The sequence below is a fragment of the Wyeomyia smithii genome, chromosome 2 (assembly GCF_029784165.1).
Source record: "Wyeomyia smithii strain HCP4-BCI-WySm-NY-G18 chromosome 2, ASM2978416v1, whole genome shotgun sequence".
Taxonomy (NCBI): domain Eukaryota; kingdom Metazoa; phylum Arthropoda; class Insecta; order Diptera; family Culicidae; genus Wyeomyia; species Wyeomyia smithii.
The window spans coordinates 128,302,915-128,322,631 of NC_073695.1; the positions used below are offsets into that span (position 1 = coordinate 128,302,915).

General features: G+C 35.6%; 1 protein-coding gene across 1 annotated transcript in view; it reads left to right on the forward strand.

Annotated features, from left to right (window-relative positions):
• LOC129719885 (cell adhesion molecule Dscam2-like) overlaps positions 1 to 19,717 on the forward strand; it is a 414,602-nt gene that overhangs the window by 223,567 nt on the left and 171,318 nt on the right. The window contains exons 9-10 of the mRNA XM_055671300.1: positions 12,293 to 12,903; positions 12,959 to 13,120. Coding sequence (XP_055527275.1) covers positions 12,293 to 12,903; positions 12,959 to 13,120 — 773 coding nt within the window. The remainder of the gene's footprint in view (positions 1 to 12,292; positions 12,904 to 12,958; positions 13,121 to 19,717) is intronic.

Below are 19,717 nucleotides of genomic sequence, written 5' to 3' on the forward strand. Positions count from 1 at the left end.
TTATTTTAAAGGTAATTTACAAAAACTCACCAGAAATCGTTCGAAATTTTTTATAATCGGTGATTTTAACGCTAAACATCGGTCATGGAATAATTCTCAAAGTCATTCCAATGGCAAAATTTTATTCAATGATTGTTCTTCAGGGTACTATTCTATTTTGTCTCCGAATAGTCCTACTTGCTTTTCTTCTGTAAGAAACCTACAACAATTGATTTGGTGCTAACAGATCTAAGTCATGTATGTAGTGATTTGATCACACATGCTGACATTGATTCTGACCATCTTCCAATAACTTTTTCTTTATCACATGAATCACTTTTAAACCCTATGAGCTCTGTTTTTAATTATAACAAGGCTAATTGGGAAAGATACAAAACTCATATTGAGAGAAATTTCAATAATGAGCTTGATTTGCAATACGAAGTGAATATTGATTCCGCTTTAGAATCATTGAAATGTGCAATTATTGATGCCAGAAATTATTCTGTTCCAAAGGCTCAAGTGAAATTTGATTCACCAATAATTGACGAAAATCTTCAACTTCTAATTCGTTTGAAAAATGTCCGCAGACGTCAATATCAACGATCTCGTGACCCTGTTTTTAAAACTATTTACGAAGATTTACAGAAAGAGATTAAACATAGATTTACTCTTCTGAGAAATCAAAATTTTGAGACTAAAGTTGAAAAATTTAAACCATATTCAAAACCCTTTTGGAAGCTGTCGAAGATTCTTAAGAAACCTTCAAAGCCTATTCCAGTTTTAAAAGATGATGAACGTTTTCTTGTATCCAATGAACAAAAGGCTCAAAGACTTGCCCAGCAGTTTGAGAGTGTTCATAACTCAAATTTGAATTTTCTGAGTCCAATCGAAAATGAAGTCACACGTCAATTTGATTTAATTTCTTCCCAAAATTTTTTACCTACAGAAATAATTGAAACTAACTTGAATGAGATTAAATCAACTATTAAAAATTTCAAAAATATGAAAGCACCTGGTGACGACGGAATTTTTAATATATCAATCAAACATCTCCCTGAGAGCGCAATGGAATTTTTAGTGAAAATTTTCAATTGCTGCTTCAAAATTGCATATTTTCCCAAATTATGGAAAAATGCAAAAATTACTCCAATTTAAAAACCGGATAAGAATCCAGCTGAAGTTTCAAGTTATCGTCCAATCAGTTTGCTTTCTTCAATAAGTAAACTGTTTGAGAGAATTATTCTTAACAGAATGATGTCACACATCAACGAAAATTCAATTTTTGCAGATGAACAGTTTGGATTTCGCCATGGACATTCCACAACTCATCAATTGCTCAGAGTTACTAATATGATACGAGCTAACAAATCTGAAGGTTATTCCACTGGAGCTGCTCTTTTAGACATAGAAAAAGCATTCGACAGTGTTTGGCATAAAGGTTTGATTGCGAAATTGCAAACTTTTAATTTTCCAATTTTCCTAATCAAAATCTTGAAAAACTATCTTACTGATCGAACTCTGCAGGTTGTCTATCAGAATTCAAAATCTGATAGATTTCCTGTCAGAGCAGGTGTGCCTCAAGGTTCTGTCTTGGGCCCAGTCCTGTACAACATATTCACTTCAGATCTTCCTGATTTGCCTCCAGGATGCACAAAGTCATTGTTCTGCGATGACACAAGCATTTCCGTGAAAGGAAAAGTCTTCGTGTCATATGCAGTCGATTGCAGAAAAGTTTAGATATATTTTCTTCCTACTCGCAAAAGTGGAAGAACTCCCCCAATGCTTCTAAAACACAAATGATAATTTTTCCCCATAAGACTAGGGCTTCTTTCCTCAAGCCAAAAAATAATCACGTTGCCAAGATGAATGGGGTTATATTGAGTTGGTCTGACAAGGTTAAGTACTTGGGACTAATTTACGATAAAAAACTTTTATTTTCAAAGAGCACATTGAAAGTATACAAGCCAAGTGCATCAAATATACGAGATGTTTATATCCTCTCATTAACAGGAATTCTAAACTTTGTTTTAAGAACAAACTTTTGATTTACAAACAAATTTTTAGACCAGCAATGCTTTATGCTGTACCGATTGGGATCGAAGCAAACTGTGACCGCGAGTGGATGTGAATAATTTTCCGCTTACATGTTTTTGCAAAAATTAAAATAATAGTTATACGAACATTTTCAGTTTATCGTACCAAAGTGCAAAGAACCGGATGGAGTTCGTTTATTCACGCGTGGAAAATTTTAAGTTGTTTATCATAAAGTGAAAATTACAGTGAAAAAATGACTCAGAAAATGACGCTACTTAGTGCATTATCATTTTTTGCTAGGGCTATACCTTCTACACGATGCAGTGTTTGTGTTAGTTTAAGGAAAACAGAAATAGGTGGAAAAAGGACTAGATGCAATATGCTGTGAGGATGATTGGTTACGAGTTTTTTCTTCATTATTGCATTGTGTCTCGTGTTTTGCACTGATTTCAATGTGGTGTTAGTGGTGTTTAGTATGCTTTTTTTTTTTTTTTTTTTTTTTTAAGGGGGGATTTGTTAGTAGCTTAAGTATTTATGATAAATATTAGTAAATAATGAGTATGTGTGTCCAATCACAAATGGTGACTTCTCAACACTGTTAGAAATTTGTAATTTTAATTGTTAGGATTTGTTTGCTTTCGCAATTAGGACTTATCATTCGTAGGGATTTAAACCTACTTGTCAGAAAAGGGGAAGTAAACTTACAACTAACTTAATTGCTAACTTATTGGCTATAAAAAGAGCTTATCGTAGCAATTGAGGATTGCAACGATTTTTGTCGAAAATTGTTAATAATTTTATTTGACATACCTTCTAATGGTTCAACACCAGTAAGTCTATGTAATTCGAGTGTACCAAACCAAGGAGGACGCTTCAAAATCATTTTCAGAATTTTATTCTGAATCCTTTGGAGCGTTTTCTTCCTTGTTGAACAGCAACTTGACCAGATCGGTACAGCATAAAGCATTGCTGGTCTAAAAATTTGTTTGTAAATCAAAAGTTTGTTCTTTAAACAAAGTTTAGAATTCCTGTTAATGAGAGGATATAAACATCTCGTATATTTGATGCACTTGGCTTGTATACTCTCAATGTGCTCTTTGAAAATAAGTTTTTCATCATAAATTAGTCCCTTAGTACTTAACCTTGTCGGACCAACTTAAAATAACCCCATTCATCTTGGCAACGTGATTATTGTTTGGCTTGAGGAAAGAAGCCCTAGGCTTATGCGGAAAAATTATCATTTGAGTTTTAGAAGCATTGGGAGAGATTTTCCACTTTTGCAAGTAGGAAGAAAAAATATCTAAACTTTTCTGCAATCGACTGCATATGACACGAAGACTTTTTCCTTTTACGGAAATGCTTGTGTCATCGCAGAACAATGACTTTGTGCATCCTGGAGGCAAATCAGGAAGATCTGAAGTGAATATGTTGTACAGGACTGGACCCAAGACTGAACCTTGAGGTACACCTGCTCTGACAGGAAATCTATCAGATTTTGAATTCTGATAGACAACCTGCAGAGTTCGATCAGTAAGATAGTTTTTCAAGATTTTGATTAGGAAAATTGGAAAATTAAAAGTTTGCAATTTCGCAATCAAACCTTTATGCCAAACACTGTCGAATGCTTTTTCTATGTCTAAAAGAGCAGCTCCAGTGGAATAACCTTCAGATTTGTTAGCTCGTATCATATTAGTAACTCTGAGCAATTGATGAGTTGTGGAATGTCCATGGCGAAAGCCAAACTGTTCATTTGCAAAAATTGAATTTTCGTTGATGTGTGACATCATTCTGTTAAGAATAATTCTCTCAAACAGTTTACTTATTGAAGAAAGCAAACTGATTGGTCGATAACTTGAAACTTCAGCTGGGTTCTTATCCGGTTTTAAAATGGGAGTAGGTGTTTAGTATGCTGATTGCTGATTCATCACCACCTTTCCGCAAACAGAGCGGCTTCGGAACAATTCGGATAAGTATTTGTTATTTTGCAATGCGTGTCATTAGTGAGACTGTGTATTGGAGGGCTGGCGGGGCGCTCGCGGTTCGGGCAGCTGTCAACATCAAGACGGGTGAACTGTATGATTTTGCATTGCCGTTATTCGTTTTGGACAGTTGCCTTAAGCGGTGGGTGCCTGGTCATTTTTCTAGTATATAGTTTCTCTAGGTGCTAAGTTCAAAAACCAGATAAGCAGATTTTCTCGCGGAACGCCGACGTTTGCAGTCCGTCTGCGGACTTTTAACGCAGCGCCAATGTTTACATTTTGACAGGTTCTGAGCAGATTTATGCCGACCCCCCTTGTGAGCATTGCGTGATTTATGGATGCTGCCTAAACTAAACTATTTTTATTTAGTTACATATGATATTGACTCCAATACAATAAATATAACATGCTATTAAATACGGGTCAATTTTTTTGATACAAATGTATCAAACGAATTGAAAGTCTGAAAGTAATAATAAAATCTGTAAGATTCTAATATTATTTTGAGGCGGGGCTTACCGATTGGAAAATTACTCCGGAATGTACTGCAAGTACTCAGTCATTCTGTAAAGGGTCTTTGGAAGATCGGTAGAGCTAACATCTTCTAGAACCTGAAACTAAGATAGTTGCAGAAATGAAAGATAATTGCACTGTCTTTTTTTCACTATATCACTGCCAGACAGTGGGTTCTAGAAAGGTTCCACACACACACAGCAATGCTTTATGCTGTACCGATCTGGTCAAGTTGCTGTTCAACAAGGAAGAAAACGCTCCAAAGGACTCAGAATAAAATTCTGAAAATGATTTTGAAGCGTCCTCCTTGGTTTGGTACACTCGAATTACATAGACTTACTGGTGTTGAACCATTAGAAGCTATGTCAAATAAAATTATTAACAATTTTCGACAAAAATCGTTGCAATCCTCAATTGCTACGATAAGCTCTTTTTATAGCCAATATGTTAGCAATTAAGTTAGTTGTAAGTTTACTTCCCCTTTTGTGACAAGTAGATTTAAATCCCTACGAATGATAAGTCCTAATTGCGAAAGCAAACAAATCCTAACAATTAAAATTACAAATTACTAACAGTGTTGAGAAGTCACCATTTGTGATTGGACACACATACTCATTATTTACTAATATTTATCATAAATACTAAAGCTACTAACAAATCCCCCCCTTAAAAAAAAAGTATTCTTAATTCATTGTTTAGCAATAGAGCAAAAAAAACGTATGAAAATAAACACGTCCTTTATTGTATCTGATAGCAATACCTCTCAATGTGTTGTTATCTTTCTTGTTCGTTTGGCTCAGATTTTGGCTCACAATATTCTCTCCGCAGATCTCTCCCTCTGAGTATTGCTACTTTCAACTGATCGAGTTGGTGCAGAATCCGATCTCACAATACACGCTTGTGTGGTGGTAATTCAAATCGAATTGAATCCTGCAAGTTACAAAAAAGCGATAAAAAGTCAGCGGTTCTGATGAAAACAGTACCCAATTATCGGACAATATTCACGAAAGTTTTTTCTTACAAAACATACAGCCTTTTACATTATAGTAACAACTACAGGAAAGCTTTCTGATCAATAAGCATTGTAAAGACTGGAACGCACAAAAATTGGTCGACAAAAAAATCGTTTCTTTCAGTCAAAATTCATAATACAAAAAACTTTCTATGTTTATTTTGGTAGTTCAACTCACATATTTAAAGTAAAAAATGTACGTTCATTATTTTGGTTTCCCAAATCCAAACTGCAGTGCCTTCCGCTTAACCCCTTTCATTAAATTTTGTACAGTGGTCTTATCGACTTTATTCGTCGCCAAACGCCAGCTAGATTTGTTCTGCTGCTCGTTTTCAATGGATTTTTTGTTTTATTTTTTACCTTTGTTATACTACACAAAGGTTATAAAATCGGTCGAAAAACGCAAAATAGATCCATGATCCGGAGGGTCGAATCGTATATACCATCTGACTCAGCTCGACGAACTGAGCAATGTCTGTTCGTGTGTATGTGTGTGTGTGTATGTGTGTGTGAGTGTGTGTGTGTGTGTGTGTGTGAGTGTGTGTATGTATGTTGTCTGTATGTATGTGCCGCAAAATACTAACGCACCTTTCTTACAGAACGCAATATCCGATTTGAATGACCTTATACGCAAACGGGAGCCACTGTGCTCCCCCAGAATGCTACCGAGTGGATTTTTGATTAGTGGCTTAGATTTTAAAATATTGATCAAAGAGTATTTTTATATGAGACATTCAACTTTTAAGGCAAAATTAATGGCACGGAGAGCCATGTGTTGTATACAAATTTACTCAGATCGACGAATTGAACAATTTATGTATGTTTGTGTATGGTGCCTGTACGTATGTATGTGTAAATATGTTGTTTATATGTGTAGTATATTAAAATCGACTCAAAAAAGAAAAATAATGAAAAAACACTCTTTTTACAGAACGCTTATTCCGATTTTGATGTTCGCATGCTCAATTGAAACACCAGAGCTCTTTGAAAATCATACTGAGTGCGATCTTTTATTGGTTGCTTGAACTGTAGAGTTTTGACCAAAGTATATTTTAGACATGGGTTATTTTACTTTCTGTATAATTTTTCTCTCTCACTGCTCTTTCTTTTTCTCTATCCCTCTTTTTTTCTTATCGCTATTTATTTCTAATTTTTAATTTGAGGAGTAAATATAGTAATGAAAATAGAAAATTAAACTAACTGAGTATATGATTGTAGAAACTACGAAAAATATAGCTCAGCAGGTGGGACTCGAACCCACAACTTCCAATCTCTATATTTTTCGTAGTTTCTACAATCATATTTTCAGTTAGTTTAATTTTCTATCTTCATTACTATATTTACTATTCAAATTAAAAATCAAAAACAGCATGACTTTGCTTAGAGTGGAAAAAAGAAAAGTAGCTATTTATTTCTCAAAAGAAACCAACAATCATCGACAACTTTTCAAATTTACACTCTTCGTAGTGCGTCTTAACTGGTGTAAATAAATTACCCTTTAGCTTTTTCTTGAAAATTTGAACCAGATTTTAGAAGAAACTGCAATGCTTACAAAGCTTCCGTGTTCACTTCTTATAAAATATATATTAAATTGTACGTTGAACCTCGATTTGCGAAGAGTAAGAAACATTTACAGCTTTCGGGAGCCAAGCATTGTAGCAAAATCTGATCCCACAGTTTGCACATGTAACACAATTAGCGATGCAGATATTTTGAAAAGTTTTACCAAAGATGTATAGACCTATTTACGTACGAATGTGTTAGTGCCACCCGTTGAGCAAAACACAAATAAATCGCTGTTTTGTTTGCAATGCTACGTTTTGAACAGCTGGAAAATTTTTCAGTTGAATACTTATTTTATGTACAGTGCTTTTTCGATTTTATCACGGTCAAAAAAAAATTTACCGTGAATTTGGCGCAACCGTGAATTTAGCGAAATGATAAAAATGTAATTTTTTGTGTTGGATTCAATTGAAATTTGTGATATTTTGAGTAAAATGATGCACTTTCATGGTTGAAGGGGATATAAGTTCAAGATACAAATGAATAAACAAGAAAAGGTTAGTTTATGATGTTTTTCTCCATTACATTTTCGCGAACTTTCTCCCGCCTATCATACATGCAATATCAATATGATTCGTACTGCCCATTCTTTGGCATAGCTAGTAGAATCTAATGCTTGTTTATGTAAAATTGTGGAACCGCTAGATTTTATAATTTTTAAATCCACGCTCTATGAGAACCAAACTGTAGGGTTATTTGAGTTGTTAACAGATTTTTTTTTCTCAACTGCTCGAATAAAACGTAATTTTTGCTTCGAAGTCAATGAAATACAAATGATGTTTCGAATGCATTTTCTACTACTGGAAGTGCATTATTCTTGATTTAACCTTTTTTTAAAAAAAGCGTGATATAAACGAAAAAAAAACATGAGAAAATCGAGCGTGAATTTGGCGAACAGTGATAAAAACGACTGTTGATAAAAGCGAAAAAGCACTGTATTCAATTTGTGACCAGGAATCTGAAGTAGCTGATGAACGTTATCGGCAAAATAAGGAAAAAGTGTTGAAGCAACTCTACATGGCTCTACACGTTTACTAGTGTGCGCAGGTGAAAAGTCACTTATCTTATCACTTATCTTATATAAATATTGCTTTCTAATTTAAGACTAAGTGCAAACAGAGTATCCATGTTATTCCACTTCTCGTTATCGCAGCAAGATTTAAAAAGTCTTTATTCCGAATTTTTTCATACAGCCTAGGCCTTCGAAAAGAATAATGTTCTCGCCTACACTCTGAAAATCCAAAATTCTCAAAGATCGTGGAGAACCTTCATTTTAAGATAATGCATTTGAGATAGAATTGAATTGACAACCTTCATCAATGGCTATATTTTTTTCCTGTATAATTCTGAACTATATTTCGAGAGCAGGTTTGTAGAAGTTTGCTTCAATTCGTAAAAAAGACTTGATGCTGATTCATAAATCTAGGTCCTGCAATTTCTGAAAATAAAGTGAATGAGTAGAACCGCATTAAACTAACATACATGCTTGCTGTTCTAGTGTGAAATCAGCATCTATTACTGTATCCCCACGTTCGATTATCTCAAAAAAAATTTAATTGCTTTTAGCCAGCATTTAAAAATTGGTTTGTGATCGAAAAAATAAGACTAATGTACTCCAGTGATAAATTTCCTATTATTTGTGAAAACCACGTCAAGCTTTAAATCAATGATCGTCCTTGGTTAACGTTCTGAAAACTATTTTTTAAATTCTTTTCATTCATTATTGAAATTGGACTTACGTTGGTATACGATTTGTAATTGACTGCCCTAATATGTATAAAGTAATAGTTAGTATAACAAAGGTTTCTGCACCACTAGGTGGATTAATTCAATTTTTTTAATATTTCGTGTGACCAATTCTCGATACTGTTCGAAAGGGCGGAAATCTGGGCTGTTACCCGGGCAGGAGAGGATAACAAAATCATAACTCATCAATAACATATTTAGTTATGAGGACTTATCGTGTTATTCGAAAGATATTCACGTTTCAAACGTGCATATGAAAATATCATCAAATTTTGATATCATATCTCGCTATGCTTTAATGAGATGTTTGAGATGATTTTAAAATACCTGATTAAAAGTAAGTTTTCAATCGAAAATTGTTCGATATTGATTATTTATAATGTATCAGTTATGCATTCAGTGTTCAAAAGGTTGAAAATATCTGAATCGGTTATTTTCGTGATTTTTAATGCAAATTCTAGGTTTGTTATTGAAATATCAAGCTTTGTTATTCATATAGTCTTGAAGGAACAATATTTTGGTATTATTTTTTGATATTTTACCAACTATGTAAACCATATTAAGATCAAAATGAGGTGTATTTCCAATATCTGGTTGTGATATTATAATGACATTTTCTCCTGCTCGGGTAGAAGGGTTGTGGTCGTAGGGAACCACAACCACGTTATTCGATTCGTACCACTCGATCGCCAGAACAGCACAGTCGCTCTAGGAATGGTAGCAGCCGATTTTCCAGGCTTTCCTGGACGTAGATCTTTTGATTGACGGTTTCGTAGTGAAATTCCGCTTTTTAGACCACACGTGCATATGGCCTGCCAGACGAGGTATTTTTTCGGGAATTTCGATATTTTGATGGTTTTGAAAATTTAGGCCACCTTCCCTTTTCTTGATACGGTATAAAATTCCTATCCCGAAAGCTGCTCGAAATCAACCTTCACATAAGTTTCGTCACCCACGGTCGATTTTTGTTAGCAGATTACAGTTTTCCGGACCACCGCTTTGCCGAGGTGTTTTGATCGTAATCTGGGTTCGCCACCTTCACCGCCTTAAACGTCGACAACCCGGCTCGTTTCTTGGCCCGCTGCGCATTAATATTGGAAACAATGAGCTTGCCAGTGACGTACTTGATGGAGAGATCAAGATTCCGCCTATAATTCGCTTCTTCATCGTAGCTGCTACGTCCGAATTACGATTGCCGCCGCTTCCAGGCTTCCTGACGGTCGGCAGACGCTCCCTGAACACTTTTGAAACATATGTTATGGTCGATTTGGCCACATCCAGCAATTTTGCCAATCTGGCGTGCGAGAACGTCGGATTCTCTTGCTGCGCGAGTAAAATTTTGACACGCTGTTCCTCTTGCTTGGACGCCGTTTTAAAAACTAGAGAGCAACCGGTGAAAACTCATTATAGCAACCATTGTATATACAATCAACTTCCAAATGCAACATTTCATGGTTTTGCCTTTCTCCTAGAAAGGTATAGCAATCACTTCCAAAACCGAAAGTATAAAAGTGCTCCAAAGGGCCGGATGGCATATATCACTCGACTCAGCTCGACGAGATGAGTATTTTGAACGGGCTACCTGAAATACCCTTAACTTTTGAATTTTATAAAGATTGAACTTGTGGTTCAAAAGTTATGAAAAGAAACGTGTTCTGAAGACTGTTTAATCACACTCATGTTTCTCAGAGATGGCTGGACCGATCTTAATGAAATCAGTGTCAAATGGAAGGTCTAGTTGCCCCATAAGACCCTATTGATTTGTTTTGCAATCGGACTATAAGTTTGCCTGTTGTGTTTAAAAATGTGAAATCCAGCTATGAAAAGGAACATATTTCGACGACTACTTGGACTCACTCACTTTTATCAGAGATGGCTGACCTGATTTCAACAAAATTAGTGTCAATTAATAAGTCTAGCTTCCTCATAACACCCTATTGAATTTTACTGTAATCGAACTGTAAATTCGTCTGTAATGTACCGAAATGTGAAAATCACGAAACTTTATTATCTCAGAAACTACACAACTGATTTGATCAATATTATTATCAGATGAGTGGGCTAGTTAAGGGTTAATTGATGAATTATGATTGAACACGTGGTTTCAAAGTTTGGCTGCCCTATACGTTCCCATTTCATTTGATTATAATCGAACTTAAGCAACCGTATGTAATAAATTGTTAATGAAACAACGAAAGTCTCAAAGATTCAAGATGATTTCTGGCCTCTGAGCGTCATTCTGGTTGAATGTTTTTAGATGTAACAAATATGTCCATAATGGTTCGACGCCCCTCCCTCTTCTGGAAGCACATGTTCCTGGGAAACAGCCGAAAATGATCAAATAACACCCAATACCAGAAGTCGCCATCTTAGAATTCATAATGGTATCTGTGGTCGATTTTGGCTCCTGTGTATCATTATAGATCCGGATATTGTTATATTGGGTGGAAATCGGCCATTTCTGGCTGTTTTCCACAAACCGAAAGTTGCCATCTTACTATCCAAAATGTTGCCTGAGGTCGATTATGGAACATATTTGTTACCTCTAAAACATTCACCTGCAAATTTGGTTCCTTTTACTCGGTTAGTTCTCGAGATGTGCAGAAATTTGTGTTTCATTTATATGGAAGCCCTCCCTTCCAGAAAAGGGAGGGGTGTCGAACCATTACGGACATATTTGTTACCCCTAAAAACATTCACATGCTAAATTTGGTTCCCTTTACTCGGTTAGTTCTCGAGATGTGCAGAAATTGGTGTTTCATTTGTATGGCACCCCTCCCTTCCAAAAGAAGGAGGGGTGTCAAAACATTATGGACATATTTTTTACCACTAAAAACATTTTCCTGCCAAATTTGGTTCCATTTAGTTTACGGGATGTGCAGAAATTTGTGTTTTATTCGTATGGAACCCCTCCTTTCCAGAAACAGGACGTTCAACTATTATGGACATATCTATTACCTCTTAAAACATCCACATGGCAAATTCGGTTTAATTTGCTTAGTTTGTTCTTGAGTTGTGCAGAAATTTATGTTTCATTCAAATGGGACCCCTCTCTTCCAAAAAAGGGAGGGGTCTCAAACTATCATAGGAACCTTTATCGGCACCAAAAACCCCTACATACAAATTTTCACGTCGATCGGTTCGGTAGATTTCGAGCCTATATGGATCAGACAGACAGACCGGACTGCATTTTTATATGTATTGTAACATCAATATTTTAGAACCTAAAGAGTGAATATACATTCATTTGATTGAAGTGTTCTTGTAAATCTATTTTCACAAATAAAAATTTGAATGAGAAAGGCTGGGTCTGACCGCTAGGTGGATTAATTTAGGTTTTTTTTAATGCATTTTTGACAGAAATATACCAATTTTAAGTCGACAAATTTTTGCGCGTTCCAGTCTTTAATTACTTTATGAGCATTTAAATATATTTAATGCAATCTTTCCTTCAAATTTACAGTGGAAGCAGTGCTACACGTGATGAAGCATTTGTAACTGGACTACACCCTGCAACTCAATATTCGATGCGAATGTTGGCTATTAACGAGATTGCATGTTCACCATTCACGAATTCACTCATATTCAAGACACAAGAAGAAGCACCAACAGAAGCGCCAACTAGTTTGAAAATCAAACCTAGTGGTCCTGGAGAATTAATAATAACATGGCAAATACCGCACAAAAATACTTGGAATGGTGACCTACTTGGATATACAATAAATTGCATGGAAGAGAAACAAAACATAAACTTCATAAGCAACAATGATTCACAAAACTTAACTTTTACAGCCAATGGTTGGGCGACAACAAAAATGTTAATATCCAATTTAAAAAAATTCACCAGATACTCAATTAAAATACGTTCGTTCAATGCCATATCGGCAGGTCCATGGAGTCCGATAATGCACAGCACAACGTTAGAAGATGTACCTGACACTCCACCCCGAAATGTGTCATGTAAAAGTCTCTCTTCTCAAAGTATCAAGGTACAGTGGCAGGAGCCTCTTCCTCAATTTCATAACGGAATATTGCAAGGATATAAAGTTTTGTACAGATCTTTTTCAAAAACCAGTAGGTTTCGACAGGGAGGAATTTATTCACTTTATTGAATGGTTGCTATTTATAGATGACCTTTATATGCCTTATGAAATCAAACGGACTTCTAACTTGGAAACTTACCTTCACGCTTTACTAAAAGCTACGAACTACTCCATCCAGGTATTAAGTTTTACTTTGTCGGGAGACGGCATGTCAAGCGCTTCAATATTTTGTGCTACAGAAGAGGATGGTATGTATAACAAATTTCATATTATTAGTTGATAAAAGCAGTAGCAGTTATATGTTTCATTTGGTTCTTGTTTTCATTATACAAACACTACCGTCTGCCGGGGTGTGATTGTGCAAAAAAAGGACACTTTTTTGTTCCTTAGCTTGTAATGCACACATTTAGGCAATGAGTTTGATCCAAATCACGTCAATGCACACCTTAATGTTAAGTTAACGACTGCCGCAAATATGGTCAAGTTACAATAAACTATAAATTTGCTTAAATTGAATGAACTTTGGCCTAATCTCACCCCTTCTATGGGGTGAGATTGTGCCAAAAAAAAATTGAATTTAATAACTGTTTAATGAACAGTAGTGTATCTACGAATAATTCACATGAATAACATGATAAAACAGTTAGTATAAGAACGACCATAAACAACATGGACTATTAAGGGGCTGTAGGGGGTTGACCAGAAATTACGTTTCATATGAATTATAGAAAAATGTATGACTGGATCAAATCAATATCTTGAGTAACCAGTTATGAGAACGTGGCTCATGGACAGTCTCTAAACACATAGTGGCGTCTCCAGGTAGCCTAGAAAGGGAAAACGTTAGGACATAAAGCCTGAGAAGACTTTGCGTTTCAATTATTATGTGTCATTGACCACTGTATATTCCATTGGAGATCTCAAAACTGCTGGAAACGTACCCACAACCCTCCTTCCTTGCTTTAAAAGTCATCAGTTTTTATAGAATAGGTGTACAAAATTTTGTTACATTCCATAAGTAATTTCAGTCATTGTAAATTTCCACCTAACAGTTGTTAGCTTCATGCTTGTCATTCTCCTCAGTATGTGAAAGGAGAGGAGAAAAAATTCACCGCGCACTTCCCTTCCAGTATGAGCCTGCGTGTAGCAAATGCTTTCACCACACTGCTTCTTTCTCACTCCAAAGTGTCTCAACCAGCTTACAGAGAGACAAACACACTTCCAGCTCACCCCACATCTGATAGAAACAAGAGGGGTGAATCACTCTACAGATAAAACGCAGAAGTGCACAACAGTGTCCACTGGCGAGTAGTCCGGAAGGTGAAAAAAAAACCTACCGGGCAAAAATGTAGTCCTCGTGTAGCTACGAACGAATTCCACCAGAGTAAATTTGACCGGCACGAGCGGCACGAGCAACGCAGTCTATTTTTTTTTCTCCCAATCTCTTTTCCTCTTCTACCATGCTCAAGAAACCAGCTGTGGAACGCACCGCAGATAGCTCTGCAGTGTAATTATTGTGCGTGATGTCCACACGTGTGAGAAAGTACAGAACTATGTCTATGTCTCTAGAGAGAGAGATTCCAGGTTTCACCGCAGTGCGTTTAGGTTGCTCAACAGGTAAAAATCATTTGTCGCTCTCTTCTAGCATGAGCGTATTGATTTTCTCTTTAGTGTGACGGCAGTTGTCTCCGCAGTGCAAGATGTTCTCCTACACTCTAGAGGTTTACTGAGGAGAAAAGACAAGCAAGGTTAGCTTACTGTTCTCAAGCATTTAGTCATTATTTCAAATAATACCATGGCTAGACAACATACCCCATGTAAACAATGCAAGTGTTTTGGTGTATACTGATATAATTTTGTCGTGAATGTGAATTCCGCACACTGTACCGTTCATCATAGCTTGGCACAATCTCACCCCAAAAGGGCTCGAAAAGTGTACAGTTTAGAAAAACATTTTTGCCTTTCTCCTAGAAAGGTATAGCAATCACTGCAAAAACCAAACGTATGAAAGTGCTCAAAAGGGCCGAATATCGTATATCACTCGACTCAGTTCGACGAGCTGAGCATTTTCTGTATGTGTGTGTATGTGTGTGTGTAACGCTCTCCCAATCTCACCCGATTTTCTCAGAGATGGCTGGACCGATTTCAATGAAATTAATTGCAAATGAAAGGTCTAGTGGCCCCATAGGACCTTACTGAATTTTATTGTAATCGGGTTTCTAGTTTAGAGGTTATGTATCAAAATGTAAAAATCACAAAACATCAATATCTCAGAAACTACACAACCGATTTGAACAAAATTAATTTCAAATGAACGGGCTACCTAAAAAACTCTTAACTTTTAAATTTTATGAAGATTGAACACTTGGTTCAGAAGTTATGGAGAGAAACGTGTTCTGGAGACTAGTTAATCTCACTCATGTTTCTCAGAGATGGCTAAACCGATTTTCATAAAATCAGTGTCATATGGAAGGTCTTGTTACCCCATAAGACCCTATTGATTTGTTTTGCAATCGGACCCTTACTTTGCCTGTTATGTTTAAAAATGTGAAATCCAGCTATGAAAAGGAACATATTCCGAAGACTACATAAACTCACTCACTTTTCTCAAAGATGGTTGAACCGATTTCCACAAAATTAGTGTCAAATGAAAGGTCTAGCTACCTCATAATACCCTATTGAATTTTTCTGTAATCGGACTGTAACTTCGTCTGTAATGTACCGAAATGTGAAAATCACGAAACTTCATTATCTCATAAACTACACAACTGATTTGATCAATATTATTATCAGATGAGTGGGCTAGTTAAGGGTTAATTGATGAATTATGATTGAACACGTGGTTCAAAGTTTGGCTGCCCTATACGTTCCCTTTTCATTTGATTATAATCGAATTTAAGCAACCGTTATGTATTAAATTGTTTGAACAACGAAAGTCTATTATCTCAAGTATTACTCGACTTATTTGAACATAACTAGTGTCATACAAACGAGTCATCTCTCAAACATACAAATAACAAACTTCATAACAATTTGATATGTGATTCAAAAGTTTTGGAATTAAAAAAAAAGTTCATAGACTATTCAAAACTATACCTGATTTGATCAATATATATGGGGCCGTTCAATAATTCCGTAAGCATATTTTTCCACTTTTTCAACCCCCCCTCCCTCCTTTGTAAGACATCGTTAGATTTTTTGATACACCCCCTCCCCCCTAGTAATATCTTACTGCCATTATATATAGATTTTTACTTTAGTTTTATCATTATAAAGCAAGCGCAGTACTTCGTTTCGTCTTCTGTCCTTTATTCGAGTAATTTTGTAATTCCCTTGCCATGAATTTTACCGTCCACGCTGTCATTAACATGATTATTTGAACAGCTGCATTAACAATGTTTTTCTTACGCAAGAAAATCAATTCATCCCTCTCCCTCTCTTGTAAGATAGCGTAAGAAAATTGCACACCCCCCTCCACCCCTATTTTCTTACGTAATTACGGTTTCGCTCGTGATTTAATTGTTCGAAATTAAGTCATTTCTTTTATTTCGCTATTTCTTAAGCACTAACATTACGTCAAATTTCATATTTTATACTTCAATTACAACATCAATATTTTAGAACCCAAAGTGTAAATGTACTTTTATTGGATTTAAGCATTCATATAAATCTCGCCAAACATGTGAAAAGGGCCCATGTGCCATTTGTAAACAAGCCAAATTTTCTCATTTTGTGATTAATACAAGCGTAATCTATCCCTACAAATAAGATTTTTTGATAAAAAAAGTTGTTTTCAATCAACAAACCTTATTTGTATGGGCAGATTAAGCTTGTATTCGTCAAAAAACGTGAAATTGTGGCTTGTTTACATATGGCACATGGGCCCTTTTCACATGTTTGGCGAGAAATCTATTTTTACAAATAACAAGTTTGAATGAGAAAGGCTGAGTCTGACCGCTAGGTGGATTGATTTAGGTTTTTCTGAGCCATCACAGGTTCAATGCATAATATTTTCTCAACACATTGGAGACGACATCCTAACGTACCATCCGAGCAGTAACTTGATGTAATTTTTTGATCGGGTTGGTTTGCATGGGACATTTTTTGGTAACGTTATTTGCGCGAGTTTTTCTGCCTGTACTTTGGAACATTATTTATGTAAAACAGTTCACTAATATTATCTATGTTCTATTTCAAGTAGAGCTGGGACTATCCGGATTAAAATATCCGGATATCCGACCTCGGATATCCGACAAATATCCAAAATCCGGATCAATCGGATATCCGGATATTATCCGACAGGATATCCGGATTTTCTGATAGTCGGATACCCGGATATCCGGATTTTGTATCCGAACATAGTTTAATGCGAATTATATAAATAATAACTTATGGGGGATTGTGAAAAAGCCATTTTTCGCGTTACGTTTTATTTGAACGAGCTTATAAAGACAGAAAAAAAATGCGGATATCCGAATAGTGAATATCCGGAAATCCGAATATCCGACCATTCGATTATCCGTATCCGGATATCCGGACATCCGAATAGTATTCGTTTAGCCATCCGTGATCCGAGCTTCGGATAACCGGGTTACGAATATATCCGGTTGAAAGTCCCAGCACTAATTTCAAGTTGTGAATAAATATGTCATGTTTCATACAGTATTGAGTTTGATGCATTAGGTTCTAGAAATCTCAAGTAATTTAACATACAAACATTTCCCTTTTTGGCTCAATCTCACCCCCGTGGCTTAATCTCACCCCGGCAGACGGTATCAAAACTTCACAACAAAGTCGTAGTATTATATTGATCTAGTTCGAATATACGTGTGGTCCCCGTGGTTCTGTGGTTAGCGATGTCGGTCGGCTAGCTCTCCCACACGGTTGTGACATCGGGTTCGATTCCCGATCAGGTCGAGGATCTTTTCGAGCTGGAAATTTTCTCGACTTAGCACTGGGGCACGGTGTATCGTTGTACTTATCCTACACATGCAAAATGTGCCAAAAAACAATATCGATAACGAATTCTCTCAACTAATCTAGTTGATCGAGACCGCATAAGCCCCCCAGGCTTGCGTGCGATATTGTGTGTCGGATATACGTAAAGCAGTCAGACCTTGTGGTTTCCTTTCGCCATTTGTCTACATTCTAAATTCATGGTCCTTGAGTACAGATATCAGGAATATTGGGGAATTTACCAAAAGCATGGATTGGAGTAGAGATTTATGCTATAATCGAATGTGTGAACGTTTGCATGAAGAGGAATAATAAACACGCGAATATGTTTGCATTTTCTCTGATAGCCAAGCGACACTTAAAGGCTTTATATGCCTGCAAATGTACTTTAAAAATTGTATGGGAATTAGGGTGGTTTACCGGTAAAACCGATAATTTTTCAATACCGAAATACCGATATTGGAGAGCGGAAAATCCGGTATTTTCGGTATTTTTCTTTATGTTAAAAAAAAACTTGTCACAATATTCATAAATCATTGTAAGGCTAACGAATGCTACTCACTCAGGTAGGCGTTACAAATCACATGACGATGTGTATAATAAATACATTTAGACAGAAGCAACATTGAATATTAATTTACCCTTACCTATTTATCAATTTTTGTTATCTTTTTGCTTGTTCTGCATGGATTCAGACGACATGTTTATGTGTATCGATAATATGTCAAAAAAACATCTTATCAATAAAGCAAAACATTTATTTTTTAAGTCGAACAGCTAATCTCTTTACACACTCATACTTACAGAGGCAACTCATGGGTTTTGAACCTACCAGTTTAACTACAAATTATGAAATTCAAACTAGGCAGTAATCACAATCATGTCAGCGAAAAAACGCAAGTCATTATCCATTTTGTGCAATTTAAAAGTAAAACTAAGAAAATAATAAATAAATATAAATTTGGAATAGGAATTTATTTTCTGTTGATACAAAATGTTTACAGGATGAAATAATCAACCAATAAAGAATTTCATCCTGAAAATTACTGTTCCTTGAAAAAGTGAAATTTAAATAGCTGTAGCATGGTTAAAGCTTCGTCGCCCATGCCGCAGCGGGCTTTTATTAGCAACTAGCTGAATGTTCCCGGATTTTCTCGTGTTGAAAATTCTGCTATTTCCATAATTTTCTATATTTTTATATATTTTTGACCAATTTCTCATTTCAAATATTTGTTTCTATTTCAATTACAAACTTGTTCATATGCCACGTTTTTCGTTTCTCTATCAGGAACTAAAATAATAAAATAATTATAATAATAAACAATTAAGACGAACTGTTTAAAGAGCATCGAACAGAATAAAAAAGTATTTAATTTAATTCTGGTCTGATCGTCATTTCTTTTTTTTAATCGTATACTCTTCTCAACAGTTGCAAATATTGTTTTTCTAAGAATTTTAATGTTATTCACTAATTTTAAACTAAGTTTTGCGATGTGAATGAAAATTATATTATGTTATTATTTTTTTGTTAACATAAGTTTCGAAATTATGTTCTTCGTAATCATATCACTAGATTCATTCATTGAAGTTTTTCAAACACTGGTAAAATTATCCATTGTTGTATGTGGAACATATACCACAAGAGATCAAAGCAATGGTCGCAGAGGTCCAAATCTTACAAAAAAGAAAAAAAACTGAACCGTAATGAAGCATAGGTAGGGGTAAGCGGGGTTAGACCGCCCCCTTAAGCAATTCTGTTTACAGAAAAAAAGGTTGCGGCTGCATTTAATTTTTTTCTGTGCTAAGTAGCTCTTCTATCCAATACCCGCATCTAAAAAATAAGTACTGAAATATTTTTGTTTATTTTCTAGCTTTTTCTTCAATTTTAA